This window comes from Macaca mulatta, chromosome 15 (genome assembly GCF_049350105.2).
Source record: "Macaca mulatta isolate MMU2019108-1 chromosome 15, T2T-MMU8v2.0, whole genome shotgun sequence".
NCBI lineage: Eukaryota > Metazoa > Chordata > Mammalia > Primates > Cercopithecidae > Macaca > Macaca mulatta.
Window position 1 is genome coordinate 124,084,888 of NC_133420.1, and position 13,573 is coordinate 124,098,460.

At 44.1% G+C, this 13,573-nt stretch overlaps 1 protein-coding gene across 10 annotated transcripts in view; it reads left to right on the plus strand.

The window, feature by feature from the left end:
• FAM120A (family with sequence similarity 120 member A) overlaps positions 1-13,573 on the plus strand; it is a 115,871-nt gene that overhangs the window by 47,800 nt on the left and 54,498 nt on the right. For all 10 annotated transcript variants that reach the window (XR_013404964.1, XR_013404965.1, XM_015117278.3 and 7 more), the window contains exon 5: positions 826-922. Coding sequence is in view for 8 of the 10 variants with exons in the window: in XM_015117278.3 (XP_014972764.2) it covers positions 826-922 (97 nt within the window). In the remaining 2 variants the exon portion in view is untranslated. The remainder of the gene's footprint in view (positions 1-825; positions 923-13,573) is intronic.

Sequence of the window (13,573 nt, forward strand, 5' to 3'; positions counted from 1 at the left end):
GGCATTATAAATCTCTGATTTGTCTGTTTTCTTCAGGTGATGGTCAGGGATTTTCTTCTTTTTTGGGGAAGTAGGTATGCCAACAAGTTGGCATCAGTAGAATAGGCAAGGCTCTGTGAAACTACTGCCATGTCTCTGGAGAGCTGAAATCTGGCCAGGCACGGTGGCTCACGCCTGTAATCCCAACACTCTAGGAGGCCGAGGCGGGCGGATCACCAGGTCAGGAGTTTGAGACCAGCCTAGCCAACGTGGTGAAACCCTGTCTCTACTAAAAATACAAAAATTAGCCAGGCGTGGTGGCAGGCGCCTGTAATGCCAGCTACTTCGGATGCTGAGCCAGGAGAATCGCTTGAAACCGGAAGGCAGAGGCTGCAGTGAGCGGAGATCACGCCACTGCCCTCCAGCCTGGGTGAAAGAGTGAAACTCCGTCTCAAAAAAAAAAAAAAAAAGCTGAAACCCTGGGTAGGCACATCCCCAGTCTGTCACTGCCATCCGTTCCCTTGGTGCAGATGGCTTGAGATTCGTCTCCGGGCAGGACCAGAGACCGAGCAGAGTGGAAGTCAGAGAAGTCCTAGAGCTAGAACCCAGGGCCCTGACCACCACGTTGGAGTTCTGCTCTTATAACTACATTGCTTTAAAAGAGTTCACATTTGGTTTGATTCTTTTGTAATAATCTCTGGATTTTCCCTGAAAGTTTTAACGTCATTCTAAATTCTTCTCTTGAAAAGCTGCAGAATATTATACATGTGCTGAATTATAAAAACATTGTGATACACATGACCAGTGGCACACTCATTTATGAAGGTTTTCCTGCCTTTATTTCAGTCTAGAACAGATGACAAAGTTATTCGATTTAAGAGAGCAATTGGATATTATTCAGCGACTAGTAAGCCTATGTCATTTCATCCACCACATTACTTAGGTAAGTAAATAAAAGCCTGTGATCAATATTGACCATGTGATAATCCAAATAGGTTTAAATATTCACCATATAGTCTTGTAGGTTTATGTTTCTGAAACATGATTTTCTGTAGTTATGCCAGTAAGTATAGCCAAGGTTCCTGGGCAGACTCAGTAGCAATCCCTGAAAATATTGAGGAGGAAGAGAACTTAACAGCCTTCGTAGGATGAAGAAGAATCAGAATCAGAGGGCATCGTGCAGATGAGGCAGCAGGTCGAGGGGATGTTGATGTCTTGGCAGCTCTGAGATATCTGCTTCTAAATACAGAATTGCCTGAGGACATAGAAGAGCCTCCACAACTGCAAGTGACTTCATAAATGCAGTATATTTGTAGTTTCTCTTTTCTTGACCTCTGCCTTTTTTTTTTTTTTTTTTTTTTGAGACAGAGTCTCGCTTTGTTGCCCAGGCTGGAGTGCAGTGGCGCAATCTCGGCTCACTGCAAAGCTCCGCCTCCCGGGTTCACGCCACTCTCCTGCCTCAGCCTCCTGAGTAGCTGGGACTACAGGCGCCGCCACCTCGCCCGGCTAATTTTTTGTGTTTTTAGTAGAGACGGGGTTTCACCATGTTAGCCAGGATAGTCTTGATCTCCTGACCTCGTGATCTGCCCGCCTCGGCCTCCCAAAGTGCTGGGATTGCAGGTGTGAGCCACCACGCCCGACCTTTTTTTTTTTTTTTTTAATTCTTTTTTGTTGTTGAGCAGAGAATTGCACTGTCGCCCACACTACTCCCAGGAGTGCAGTAGTGTGATCTCGGTTCACTGCAACCTCTGCCTCCCAGGCTCAAGTGATATTTGTGCCCCAACCTCCTGAGTAGCTGGGATTACAGGCATGCGCCACCACGCCCAGCTAATTTTTGTGTTTTTAGTAGAGATGAGGTTTCACCATGTTGGCCAGGCTGATCTCGAACTCCTAGCCTCAAGTGATCTGCCCATCTCAGCCTCCCAAAATGCTGGATTACAGGCATGAGCTACCACGTTCGGCCTGTGGAAGATCAAAAGTTAATTCAGAGATTTGAAATTGGGAAAAAAAATATTTATAAGCTGTTAGCCTGAAGCCTGCTTCATAATGACCATCTTGTGGAGGTTATAAAGCACTAAATCGTAAGTAGAAGTATGAGGAATAGACCCCAACTCTCGTTTAAATTGTGTTGTTCGCTTCATATAAGTTAACAAAAGAATGAATGCATGTACAAGAGACTTTTACTGGAAGGAGACTTTTTGTTTATTTGAGAAGACTAATTCCAAAATTGAAAGTGGCCTTAGGAGCTGCACCTTTCATTTATTCAAGCATGGTGTCTGCTGTGTGCTATTGGAGATCTGGGCATTGGAGATCAGAGGCATGGCACTGGCTTTGGCTGCCTATGTATGTGGCTGGGTGGTAGACAGGGAAACGTGGCCTGTGCTGATGCCCTGTAATAAAGGAGGTACGGCTTGTAACTTGGAGATGGGCATGGGTGGAGGCCAGGGCTGCTTGGCCCTGGCCTCTCCACTGGGAGGTCAGTAAATGGCAACAGCCTCCCGGTGGGGCTCTTGGCTGCTCTCTCACTCCCCTGCAATCCATTTTCTTCCCAACAGCCAAAGTAATGTTTAAAAATGGCAATTGGACTGTGCTACTCCCATGCTTAGAATTCCCCACTGGCTTTCCATCAGACTTGGAATAAATTCCCAACTGCTTACCTTGCTTCCTCCCCGTGATCTGAGACTGCTGGCTCCTCACTCCTGAGTGCAGCCGCCTTTCTTGCCTTGCATGAACTGAGGTAGCTTCTGCCCTGGGCCTCTGGGCCAGCTTTTGTGCCTGGAGGGCTCCTTTTTCTGATCGGCTTGTGTTTGTGCCCTTCTGATTTGTGAGATCCAGGCTGTCATGTTCTCCAAGGTCTGCCTGGCTTTAAATCTCTGCACACTCCTTGGCTTCTCTTTTTCACCACCACCACCCCTTCCCTCGTCACTCCCCACAATGTGAAGTCTGGGGTAATGAGGGCCTATTAGTCACCTTTATTTTGCTTATCCCCAGTGGGTAAATATTTGACTGAATGAATTGATCCACTTGGTTTTTAAATCAAGAGAGTAAAGTGATGAGATGTGTTTTAGGATTAGTTTTGGAAAAGGGGGCACAGAGCATCGGCAGGAGGGAGACTAGCTGTATGCCGTTTCATCAGTTAGGATGAGGCATTATGGGACCAGATCGTGGTGTGTCTGCTGTATACCCTGCATACAGAAGATGTCTAATAATTGCTTGTGGCGATGATGGGGAGCATGAACGTTGCCACCTGTGGCCTACTGCCTCCTGACCTTGGGCTCCCTATTTTATTAGAATGGGGTCTTTATGTGAATATTAAAAGAGAAGGAATATGTAAAGTGCTTTAGTGAAGTACTTGTTCAATCATTCAATGCCCTTTTAGATCATTCTGCCTATGAGAATAACAGATACTGTCTGATAGTAGATACTGTCATTATTCTTCTCGTTGGCAGAATGCCTTCAACAGGCACGGAATGACTGGGCATTAGAATGAGCAGTGAGGAGCCTGAAAGGAGCGCTCAGAGGTGGGGCTGGCAGCCTCCTGTGTTTCGCTGACATTGTGCTCCTGTGGGACAATCTGTATGGCAGGTGTGGTTTAGAAAGCCCTTAGAGTGTACTTGGGACTAGAAAATCTGCTTGGGAGACAATTAGGAAGATAAGTATGGAGAAAGGCAGCACACTTAACATTTGGCATTGATCTGGGCTCATGATAACAATCATGAAGATGTTTTGAATAGGCAAGGTGAGTTAAGTTTGAATATCTTAAAAATATGTTCTGCCAAGTGCTTTTGTGTTCTTATCAAATTATTAAGATTTTAGGTAAGTATTTTAGAGATGAAGTTTACTCAGAATTTAGTTTCACTTTCATTTTCACTACTGGGTGGCTTACGGAGAACAAGGAAGTAACTGGTAGAGTCTGGGATGTTTGGGATGATAGTTGCAGGCAGCTTAGTGTAGGCATGAACTGCCTCTAAATCCTCCTGTACAGCTTTCCCTGATGCTTCTGGGTGTTGCAGAAATGCGGGTTGTATGTGAAGGGACTAACAAAAGTACAGGCACAGAATGACAGCCAGGCAGGAAGTTTGGGCAGTGTAGAATTTTAAGATGACTGGTATGCAGTCTGGAATGGCAGGAGGCAAGCTTGGAGAGAGGCTTCAGGCAAGATTGGGAAGGACGTTTTGTTTCAAGCTACATACACACAATTTGAAACTAGCAGAAATGCATTCTTGTAAAAATAACTTTAGCTTTTTTCTGATAACTCTGAAGAAACATAAGTTATATTAGCTCTCATTGATTTTTTTCCCCCTGCATACTACTGGAATCCTACCAGTGAAACTAACAGGATGAAGACTGGAACCTAAGTTGAAAGTCTAGAAGGAACAACATGGAGTCGGTGGGACCCTTTTTGGCACCCCAAGTTAGAACCCACAATACATTTTTCGTAGAAATATTTTTATAAGTAATAGATAGGTCCTAAGTGGTGTTTGGTGATCTGTCATAGAATCCAACCATAGTCCATTATGTTATTCTACAGGAAGATAATTCAGAATTTTGAATAACCAATGTGGGGATATCACTTTCTTGTTATATTAGAATTTGTCTTATTAATCATTCAGAAATTGGAACGTGTGTAGAGTTTTGGAGAAGTTTTAGGGTAATCGTATGATCCGCTTAGAGAGCATGGCTATAGGGGAAAACATGGGGCGAGTTGATCTAACCAGAGGTTTCTAAACTTGGCTGGAATTTTAGATTCCACCTCGAAACTGCTCTTTCAGCATCTTCATTGGGCCTTAGGAATTTATATTTTTTTAAAAAGGAATGTTCCTAGTTAGATACCAGTTGGCCTGGCTTTTAGGAACCACCACTCATCCTCTGTGCCTTTCCTTGTAAGCCTGTAAATCTATCTGCAATATTGAGAAAATCACCTGAGATCTCTAAACAGTTATTGGGTAATGTAGAGTTTTTAGGAGGACACACACACACACACACACACACACACACACACACACATACACACACAGACACACACACTTGCAGTATAGTCTCCCAGAAATCATGTATTTTGAGATGATTTTGAAAATAAGTGGTGATGAGATACATTTTTAAATTTTATTTTTTAAGCATTCACTATGTCATAATTACTAAGCGAGGACCTGCGTATCTGGAAATGATTGTGATTTGTTCTTTCTGTCACATGTAAAATCTGCCATAGCTCACCAGGAAATCACCAATGTAAATGCAACACGAATAAGATATGTGATAGTTGAGATTTCAAAATATTTAGTTCCCTGGTTAGACCAGTTGCTTAAAAATCATTGGTGGAATTTACAAAATAACAAGTAACACAAGTGTTAGGGTCTCACCTCAGATCTGTGGATGTGGAATCTGGGCACAGATCCTGTGTGCAGGTGAAATTGAGGCTGAAGAAGCATCCACTGTGTCATTGGCCTTCCTTAGTGAAGACAGTAAATGAGCTCCTACTGCACATTTTAATTGCACATTTGTTAGAATGGTTAACATAGAAAACACCAATAACACTAAATGCTGGTGAGGATGGGTAGCAACAGGTGGTGTTGCTAATGGGGATTGCAAAAATGGTACAGCTACTTTGGAAGACAGCTTCGCAGATGTTTACGAAATTTCCAAGTCATGCTTGTTGGTGTTTGCCCAAAGGAGTTGAAAACTTATATCTACACAGAAACCTGCACACAGATATTTAAAACAACTTTATTCATAATAGCCAACACTTGGAGGCTACCAAGATGTCTTCAGTAGGTCGATAGGGAAATAAAGCTTGGTATATCTAAGCAATGAAATAATCAGCACTAAAAAGCAATGAGCTATCAAGCCATGAAAAGATGCAGAGGAACATAAGCACATATTACTAAGTGAAAGAGGCCAACCAGAAAAGGCTACATACTGTGTGATTCCAACTATAGGACATTCTGGAAAAGGCCAAAAGTATGGAGGCAGGAAAAAGATCAAGGGTTACCAGAGGTTGTGGGGAGGGAGGGATGATTAGGCAGATTTTTAGGGCAGTGGAACTATTCTGTATGATACTGTAACGGTGGATACATGGCATTGTACATCTGTCCATATCCAGAAAATGTACAGCACCAAGAGTGAACCCTAATGTCAACTGTGGGCATTAGGTAATCATAACGTAGCCAGGTTTGCCTCATTGATTGGAACAAATGTGTCACACCAATGCAAAGTGTGTCCTCTGCTCAAAATTTCTGTAACCTTGAAACTGCTCAAAAAAAAAAGGCCTTTTTTGTTTGTTTGTTTAAAGTAAAGAGCTGGTTGATTTGTGGATTTCATGACAGGCAGTGCGCTGGGTGCTGAATGGTGTGGTAAATAAGAGAGCAGTTACCTTTGCCCCTGCAGATGAATGCATAGTGGGGAAGTGAACACCTGGGAATCCTGCAGGAAAGAGAACAGGAACTTTAAGGAAGATCAACCTGATTGAATCAATCTACGATTAAAGTGACGATTCTGATTGATTAGATTATTGTCGAGTGGGATTTGGGGGTTCAGTAGGCATCTAGCAAGGTGCCAATATGGGAGGAAGTGTATTCCATGCAGGGGAGGTGGCATGTGAGAGGTCCTGAGGTAGGAGGACATAGTGAAGAAGAAGAGGAAGAAGAATGTGGCCGAAGCACAGAAAGCAGGGAGAGTGGTCAGGTGATGCTGAGAACGGTAGTGCAGTTGCCAGGCACCACCTTGGATTTTAGACTTTAGTCTTAGAACATGAAATCTCATGGAAGAATTTTTACCTGTAAAAAAATGATTTTGTAACTATCATACTACAATGTGTTAGTCTTAGAACATTACTAATATCTTAGCCCTCTTATATGTCTGCCCTGGTTGCACTCCTCGACTCTCTACCACCCTCAGTTTTGTATTATTCTCTGCTTCTCTGTATAATTTTATGTCTGTATGTCTGGATACGAAATAGTTTCATTTTGTTTGTTATGAAATAAAATCATATAGCATGTACTCCTCCGACTTGCCTTCTTAATATTTATATTGGGTTTCATTCATGTTGGCATAGTTCATTTTTTAATGCCGTGCAGCATTCCATTGTATTAATATATATTCGTCCATCCTACTGTTGATGGAAAATGGACTGTTTCCAGCTGCTTGCCATGATGGATAGTGCACTTGTGAACTTTGTTTCATGTGACCTGATGTGCACAGGAGTGGAATTCCAGGGAACCTCCGGGGTAGGGCTCTGCTCAAGCCTCTGCTGCTGCCGGACACGGATGCACCTATTTATTCTCCTGGCAGAAGTGAAAGAACTCTCTCGTTGCTCCACGTTTTTTTTTTTTTTTGGGCGGGGGGCTAGTGATTATGAAACTATATCCTGTAAAGGTTTCAGTTTGCATTTCCCTGATTACTAATGAGGTTGAGAATCTTTATGTTTATGGACCAGTAGGGTTTCTTCCATTGTAAAATGCTTGTTCATGTTGTTCGCTTATGTTTCTGTTGGGTTGTTTTTCTTTTGGTTATTCATAGGGATACTTAATATATATATTGGATGCTAGTCAGATATATGGACTGCAAATAAGAATCTCCCAGTCTGTGGCTTGCATTTTTCTGTCTTCATGATGTGCTTTGATATCAGAGTTCTTAATGTCAAATACATGAATTTTTCCCTTTATCGTTTGTACCTTTAAGTCCTATCCTGTATTTATGGTGAGATGATGTCATGTCTGAGATTTGCTTCATAATAATGCAGTAGTGGGCAAAGAAGGGTGGAAGTGCAGATGACACACAATAGGCCGTGTGCTGGTTGATTTTGAAGGTGGTTGGTAGATACATGTGGCTCATAATACAGTTCCCTTTTTTCTTGTGTATGTTTTAAAGTGTTACATGAGAAGGAGAAAAAACGTAAAGGAAGAATTCCTCCCTAGCCTGAGGTGACAAACATTTTGTCTTCTAAAAGTTTTATTTATGATTTTGCCCTTTGATTCTACCTGGCACTGAATTTTGTTTATGGTTTGAGTAAGGGAATTCAGTTTCTTGTTCACCGTGTGGAGAACCTGTTGCCTTAGTATTGTCCACTGAGAACGCTGTCCTCTTCTGACATATCGAGTGTCTCCATGTGGGTCTGTTTCTGGGCTCACTTCTGTTGAATTTCTGATTATCCTCGTGCCACAGAATTACGCCATTCTAGTCACCATAGCCTTGTAATAATACTTGATGTCTGGTTGGGCAAATGTGCCCATGTAATATTTCTGCAAGAGGTTGAGACTGTTCTTGATCCTTTTCACTTTTATATACATTTTATGATCCTTGTGGAGATTTTGATTGGAATCACACCAACTCTGCAGATCAATTTGGAAAGAATAAAATCTTTATTATTGAGTGTACCAAAGAAAATGTTACATTTCTCTATTAATTTGAATTGTCTTGAATATCTTTCCATAAACTTGAATTTTCTTCATTAAACATTCATAACATCTTTCATTAAAGATATTGCTAAGTATTTATTTTTGGGTGCTATTTCTATGTGTGTCTTAAATTATATTTTCAAATTAATACTGTAAGTTGATTTTATCTTAACAACTTTGCTCAGTTCTTATTAATTTTCATAGTTGATTTGTATCTTGCTTTGGCTGATTGTGTCTTCTCTAGTATCTTTTTGATCTCCGTGATCCTCTGAGCCAGCTGTGACTTAGGGCATGATTTTTTTTTTTCTTCTTTTTTTTTTTTGGTTTTCAAGATGGAGTCTCGCTCTGTCCCCCAGGCTGGAGTGCAGCAATGCATTCTCAGCTCACTGCAACCTCCACCTCCCGGGTTCAAGCAATTCTGCTGCCTCAGCCTCCCAAGTAACTGGGATTACAGGCGCATGCCACCACGCCCGGCTGAGTTTTGTATTTTTAGTAGAGACGGGGTTTCACCATGTTAGCCAGGCTGATCTTGAACTCCTGACCTCATGATCTGCCCACCTTGGCCTCCCAAAATGCTAGGATTACAGGCGTGAACCACCGTACCTGGTCAGGGCACGATTTTTAATAGAAGGTGTGATGGTGACTGTTCTTGTCTAGCCCTTGATCTTAAGGGGGAGTCTGATGTCTTGTCATCTTAACCCTTAGCACTGTCTCCTCTACCTTTTCCAGATTAAAGAAATGTCCTCATGAAAGAGTTTTAATCTGGGAGTGGTGTGCTGAGGTATGCAGTTGGATTGCTCAGGCCTCAATGTGCCGAGGGGATCGGGGTGGTTAAGGGCAGGTGTAGGGAAAGGAGTGGGAAACTCTTTCAGCATTGAGGCAAGGCGTGGTTGCAGTCCCTGGGGCAGGTTCTCCTCTGTGGGAGGCAGGAGTGCTGGGTGGATTTTACAGATTTTGGGGAGATAGAATAAGTAGATAGTAGATAGTGATGCTTGATTATAGAAGCTCAATGAAAAGAATTCTGGGGAAATGGCTCCCAGAGTTTTGGCTTGAGCAGCTCAGGTGAGGATGCCATTAATGAGATAAAGATGATTGGAGGAGGAGCAGATTTGAAGGATGGTTTTGGACACGAATGTTGAGGCGCCTTCTAGGATCCCGGTGGAGATGAGAAACAGGCGTTAGAATGCACAGGTGAAAGCAGAGTGAGGAGCTAAGCTGGAGTGCTGGGTTGCAGCTTTGCTGGTGTGCAATGCTGAGAGGAGCCATGGTGGTGGAAGTGGAGGATAAAGAGATGGCGCCCCTGGGGCCAGATGCAGGAGGCGGATACACAGAAAGAGTGGCACAGCGAGGCTAGGGGAGATACCCTGTGCACAATTGTTAGCAGCGCTGAGTTCTGAGAGGCTGGGCAGGATGAGGGTGCCGCCTGATAGGTGGAGTGTCAGAAGGACCACTCAGGGCAGGCTTTGCTGAATTTGGGGCTCCCAAACCTTGTGTATGTACAGTTGGTTGGCCCTCAGCAACAGGCAGTAGATCCTAGGAAAAGTCATTTTTAGCTTTCCTTCTTCCTCAGTGTAGAAATTCATAGAAGAGGATAGGATGGGTGGCAAGCTCAGGCCTCTCTCCAGTCATTTCCATAAAGGGGTGGGGCTTTGAAATGCAGGGGAGAATTAAACAGGTTGAAGTCGTTACGGGGATGATGAATGCTGAGAGAGATGGGTTAACGATACAGAAGGGATGGTTTTGGTGCACATGTGGTTTTACAGTGGAGGTAGGGGAGCTTGATCTCTCATAGCAGACAGCCTCCTGCTACCTGGCCTTTTGAAAGTCCAGCCTCCACTAAGCAGCATGGAGAGGTCACAGAGTGAGCAGACCGAGGGCAGATACATAGAGCAGCCAGAATGCTGTGTGTCAGAGAAGAAATTTGCAAAATAGGACCATGTTGAAAAAGGTGCTGATCAGCACTAAGCAAAGAACAGATGCTGTTCAGCAACCAGGATGTTGTACAGCAACCTGGTCCCGGTCACAGCGGCACAGTGACCTCTGGATGTAGCAGCTGCCAGGTGCTTGGGAAGGGCCCCGTGGGGTGTTTCATTGGTCAGGAACCTGTGGTCAGCTTGTGTCCTGACAGGTCCCCAAGGCTGGTCACATTCTACCAGACCAGACTGTGTCCGAGGGATCACCTTCTTGCAACGCCCAGTGACTGACCTGGATGGCTGAGTGGTCTGGGGTGGGCACTGCTACCTCCAGCTCGGGCAGCCTGCCCAGGAGAGGGAATTCATGTTGCGAAAGTTACTTGTGACAAACCTGAGGGAGAAGTCGGGCTGGTCCTGGGACTGGTGTGCTGGGCTCTGGCCATGGGGAGCCTGCCGCTGCTTTGCTGTTGGGCATCACTCCATCCTGACTGAGAAGGGCTCCTGTGCTACATGAGGTCTGTGTGTCCGGCTGCTCCCCTGACTTTTCCTCAGAATAAACAGCCCTACTTCATGTGTCACCACAGCCCTGATCCCTGTGTCGCATTGCTCAATAGATAGTGTTAACAGTTATTTTGAAAATACACGTGCTCTCTCTCCAGTAACATACCCCCTAGAATCTGAGGAGAAGATGAGAAAATATCCCACTTGGAAGCTGAAAAGACAATATGTAAAGAATGGTTTTAAATGCCGGACAACTGATCCTAAGCTGTGGAGAAAAGGTGTTCAGCCTCCAGGGAACCCAGTGGCATGCCACTCAGACCCTGGAGGTCTGAACAGAGCCCACTGCAGGCTCTAGTGAGAAGTCTGTAGTGTAACCTGCCTGAGACAGCTGAGTGCTCTAGCAAAAGGGCCAAAGCATAGAGGCAGGTCCTCTAGTGCGGAAAGAATGGAAATGTGAAAGAGACCACACGGTGGCCCACACTGCCCCAGGCCATGCCTGGCTGACAGCTGGACGGCTGGACCCACCTGGACCCACCCGGTGGCCCTCCTGTCCTGTTGTGGTCTGGGCAGAAGAGGAACCCCTGGGGCCTCCTGCGGAGGAGTGGGCTCAGCAGGGGACATGGATGGCCTCGGGGGTTGGGACTGACCAAGCCTGGGGGCTATGACCCGTAAGCGGGGCCCATTATAGAAGCTGGGGATGACTTTCTTATTTTCTCCAGAGGTAGTTTGATACTGTGCAGTGTGGAGGTGCCGTATAACTTAGCCATGTCCCTGCTGTCATTGTCAAGAACGTGTTTAGATTTTTGCTACTATAATGATTAAAAAAAATTTTTTTTCACGAGGTATTCAATATTATACTATGGCTGTATTTTACTAATAACCTTAAAAATTTGACATTCCTTAAAAATGTGTTATATTAGTCCGGGCGCGGTGGCTCACGCCTGTAATCCCAGCACTTTGGGAGGCTGAGGCGGGCGGATCATGAGGTCAGAAGATCGAGACCATCCTGGTTAACACGGTGAAACCTGTCTCTACTAAAAATACAAAAAATTAGCCGGGCGCGGTGGCGGGCGCCTGTAGACCCAGCTACTAGGGAGGCTGAGGCAGGAGAATGACGTGAACCCATGAGGCAGAGCTTGCAGTGAGAGGAGATCGCGCCACTCCAGCCTGGGTGACAGAGACTCCGCCTCAAAAAAAAAAAAAAAGTTATATTAAATCCTCACTTTGTCCTATAGCTTTGCTTACTAGACTTGCCCTTTGTTATTTTTATACTAAAGTTTTGTTGTTGTTGTGATGAATAACTGTTAAAAAAAAATAGAAGGAACAGTAGAGTGAGTGGTGGCATACCTACTTCAGGTTACACAAATGGCAACCTGTGCTTGAGGTCAGTCTTTATAAAAAAGAGATGCATCAGGCTTTTCTAAAAGTCATGTACAGCCCCCTTGAACGTGTTTTTATATTTCCTCACCTCATACATATGCAGTAATTAATACATTGCTTTAATTTTAAATTAAATGCTGTATTGGGCTTACTATTCTGCACTTAGTCTTTTTGAGATGTGTCCTAGTTCATCTTGATGAGTTTTTATCTTTAAAGCTGACGCAGATGACGTTGATCTTAAGCCCTGGAGGCTGACAGAATAAAGGGCACCAGAGGGAAGTCAGGGCATTACTCTCTTTGAGTAGAAAGGCCACTTATCTTGCGCCTCTGGTCCAGAATTCCCAAGTAGAAAATTGGATTCTCCTGCTGGTGCTGGGGACTTTGCTTTCAGTGTCTGCTCTGCGACCTTTCACTCCATTTTCAGTGAGTTCGTGGTAATTAGAGTGAAGAAGGAAGTGACACAGGCTGCCTGATCTTGTGGCCAGTTTGGAAGGTCATTTTTATTTTGAACTTAAAAATCGAATCTTTTGGAAGAACCTACACCCTCCTTTGAGCCATTGTGTGATTTAAAAGACTGCAGCGTGTGTCTTCCCAAAGTGGATGCATTTAGGTTTGTTAATGTTGGGTTTGTTATTGGCGTTTCAGTATTTGGTAACAAATGAGGAATGTCAGTTCAGTTTACCAGTGACTTCAAAATAGAGAGCTGGTAGAGTTTCCTTTTAGGTTGTGCTTTTCCAAAATCCACAAATGGTCAGAAACTCATTTATCTTGTTTCATCATAGACTTACAAAACACATTTCGGTGCCTAAATGGGATTTGGGATTTTTGTTTGTTTTTTGTGTTGCTTTTGTGAGTGTGTAGAGACAGGGTCTTGACGTGTTGTCTGGGCCGGTCTGAACTGCCTCAGCCTCCCCATGTCAGGATTGTAGGCATGAGCCGCCGTAACCAGCCTTAATGCGATGTAATGTTTCTATTCTGCCTTCTTGAACCTCGCTCAGTCAGTACACATATTCTGTTCCAACTGAATAATTGAACCCAGGAACTGAATACATTTAGGTAAAGCTTGCTACTTGAGACTTGGGCACCGGGTGGATTTGAATGATGCCGTATTCGTGATGTCTACCCTCTCACTATCCACATTCCGGGATGGAAGAGATTTGGAGAGTGAGAAATGCTTATAATAAAGTTCAGCCCAGCTCCCTGCTGTAGAATGTTCTTGTATGAGCAGTCGAGCAGTCAGTAAAGCAACCCTTTTCATTGTTGAACTGCTCTCGTTCTTAGAAAGTTCTTGTTTCTGTTGACTTGAAATTTGCTCCCGTGGTTTAATTTTTCCCGCTGTTCTGAATTCTTTCACGTGCTGCACAGGACGTGCCTGTTCACTGAGTTCATAATCTTACTTCTCATGGG